The sequence below is a fragment of the Chelonoidis abingdonii genome, chromosome 11 (genome assembly GCF_003597395.2).
Source record: "Chelonoidis abingdonii isolate Lonesome George chromosome 11, CheloAbing_2.0, whole genome shotgun sequence".
Lineage (NCBI taxonomy): Eukaryota > Metazoa > Chordata > Testudines > Testudinidae > Chelonoidis > Chelonoidis abingdonii.
Window position 1 is genome coordinate 19,444,457 of NC_133779.1, and position 2,758 is coordinate 19,447,214.

Sequence of the window (2,758 nt, forward strand, 5' to 3'; positions counted from 1 at the left end):
GCCCTGCCTGCCAGGGGAGAGTGCCCCCTGCCCAGCCCCCCACCTACCTTTCCTCCTTCTCCCATAGGTGCTGCCTGCCCCGCCATGGCCCCCCCAGCCCCCGCCCTGGTGCTAGGGTTGCTGCTGCCCTGTGCCCTGGCCTGGTCCTGCCCCCTCAGCACCCCCCGCATCTACCTGCCCTACAAAGGTGAGGAGGGGGCGTAGCCCCTGTGCCAGCTCCCAGCCGCCCGTTGTGCACACGGGTGTGGGCAGGCATGGGTGGTGAGTCACACGCATGTGCAAAGCATGTGTACATGGTGATAGACGTGCAGGATGTGGGCGGACGCATGCAGAGATGTGTGTTTAGGTGAACACACCTGCTCCTGGATGCGTGTCCGTGTGAGCAGACAGGCAGCCCGAGCCCCCGCCAGGTCACCGGGGCACATGGTGCGGAGGTACCCGAGGTGCTTCCCTCTCCTGCCGCCCTTGCTGGGGACTCCGGGATCCAGTTACCCAGCCACAGGGAGCGGCTTTCCCAGAAAAGCTTAAAATACCCAGAATGCCGAGCAGGGCTGAGTTCCCCCCCGCCTCTTTTGTCGTGCAACATGCTGACCAGTCGTGCAATGCAGCATCCAGCTGTGCAATGCCTCAGGACCACCCTCCTGTTGTGCAATGTGCTGACCAGTTGTGCAATGCATCAGGACCGTCTGCCTGTCATGCAACGTGCTGACCATCGTGCAACAAGGCATCCAGCCATGCAATGCATCAGGGCCAGCTGCCTGTCGTGCAACGCGCTGACCAGTTGCGCAAAATGCTGACCAGTCGTGCAATGCATCAGGACCACCTGCCTGTCGTGCAACACGCTGACCAGTCGTGCAACGCACCATCCAGTCATGCAGTGCAGAGGGGAGTGGCTCCCCCTGCATTGTCTCACTCCTAGTCTGGCTGGATATAGCTGTGACACACACCCCAGACACGCTGCAGCAGGCACCTGGCATGGGGCTGGCCGGAGGTCACCCCCAAAGCTTGCAAAGCCTGGGGCTTGTGGGGATTTCCAGCAGACGCCTGGGTCCCAGCCCCGGCGCCAGGAGGGCAGCGGGGGCTGGTGGCTTAGAATGGGGCAGGGGGGCTGGGAGCCCGGACTCCTGGGTTCTCTCCCCAGGTCTGGGAGGGCAGCAGAGACTGGTGGTTAGACTGCGGGTGGGGGCCAGTCATTAACCCCCCCACTCCCCCAGGAATCTGCCCTTGGCACCAGCTCTCGGACCCTGGCCTGGAATCTCCCCCCCGGAGCCGTGCCAGCCGTGCCCACGAGGGGGGGGGATTGACACACTGAAGGTCACTGCAGGTGGGAAGCTCACAGCGCGGCCTGGCATGGGGCTGGAATGCGGCTGGGGCATTTCAGGGATTATTTCTGGGCTTTGCTCTGCCCGCCGCCCCCACCCCTAAAATACCCCTGAGCTCAGCCAGCACCAGGCAGATTAAAGGGGGGTGGGGACCGCTCCAGCTGCTGCAAGGTGGGGGAGGACTCCTGGGTTCTTGGGGGGAGGGGGCTGGGAGCCAGGACTCCTGGGTTCTCTCCCCGGCTCTGGGAGGGGAGTGGGGACTGGTGGTTAGAGCAGGGGTGCGGGGAGCCCGGACGCCTGGGTCCCATCCCAGCTCCATCGCTCCCCCCAGAGCTCCTGCAGACCCGCACCGCCCAGCCCTTCGCTTTTGCTTTCAACACCAGCGACTATCGGATCCTGCTGGTGGACCAGGACCAGGACCGGCTCTACCTGGGCACCCGCGACTACCTGGTGGCCCTCGACCTCCACAACGTCAACAAGGAGCCGCTCATTGTAAGGGGCGCCTGGACACCTGGGTCCTCTCCTGCCTCAGGGAGGGGAGGGGGGTCTGGTGGGTCAGAGCAGGGGGGCTGGGAGCCAGGACTCCTGGGTTCTGTCTCCAGCTCTGGGAGGGGAGTGGGGGTTGGTGGTTGGAGCGGTGGGGGGGAGAACTGGGAGCCCGGATGCCTGGGTTCACTGGGAGGCAGGAAGGGTGTAGGGGCCGGAGTCGATGGGGGGGCTGGGGTCCCCGTCTCTGACCCAGTCTCTCCTCTGCCTAGATCCACTGGCCGGCGTCCCAGAGTCAGCAGAGTGCCTGCCACATGGCGGGGAAGGGGCAGCAGGTGAGATGGGGCAGGGCCCAGGGCCCCCCCATGCCCCCTCCCCACAGCCCTTCCCCACCCTGTCACCCCCCTTCTGAGACCCGCAGGGCTCCCCCAGTCACCCCTCTGCCCCCCACCCCACTGCTGGGAATCAAGCCCCCCTAGGACTCCCTGCGATTCCCTTTCCCCCTCCGGGGTCCCAGCTCGGCCCTGACTCAGCCGCTGCCCCCCGCCCAGGACGAGTGTTTCAACTACGTGCGTCTGGTGGAGCCCGTGAACCGCACCCACCTGTACGTCTGCGGGACGGGGGCCTGGCAGCCCGTCTGCGCCCTGGTGCACCGCGGCTGGAGGTCGGAGGTGAGCCGGATGCCTGGGTCCCACCCGCTCTCCTGGCTCTGGGAGTGGGGTTGGGGCTGGTGGGTTAGAGCAGGGGGGGCTGGGAGCCAGGATGCCTGGGTTCTGTCCACAGCTCTGTGGGGGGTGGGTGGTCCAGAGGATTAGAGCAGGGGGTCTGGGAGTCAGGACTCCTGGGTTCTCTCCGCGGCTCTGGGAGGGGTGGGGGGTCCAGTGGGTTGGAACAGGGGGGGTCTGGGAGCCAGGACTCCTGGGTTCTTTCTGGGTTCTGGGAGGGGAGTG

The 2,758-nt window shown here is 66.0% G+C and overlaps 1 protein-coding gene across 1 annotated transcript in view; it reads left to right on the plus strand.

Moving 5' to 3' along the window:
* Positions 1 to 72: 72 nt before the first annotated feature.
* LOC116828908 (semaphorin-3F-like) overlaps positions 73 to 2,758 on the plus strand; it is a 10,008-nt gene continuing 7,322 nt past the window's right edge. The window contains exons 1-4 of the mRNA XM_075071304.1: positions 73 to 187; positions 1,654 to 1,814; positions 2,081 to 2,143; positions 2,360 to 2,479. Coding sequence (XP_074927405.1) covers positions 85 to 187; positions 1,654 to 1,814; positions 2,081 to 2,143; positions 2,360 to 2,479 — 447 coding nt within the window. The 5' untranslated portion in view covers positions 73 to 84. The remainder of the gene's footprint in view (positions 188 to 1,653; positions 1,815 to 2,080; positions 2,144 to 2,359; positions 2,480 to 2,758) is intronic.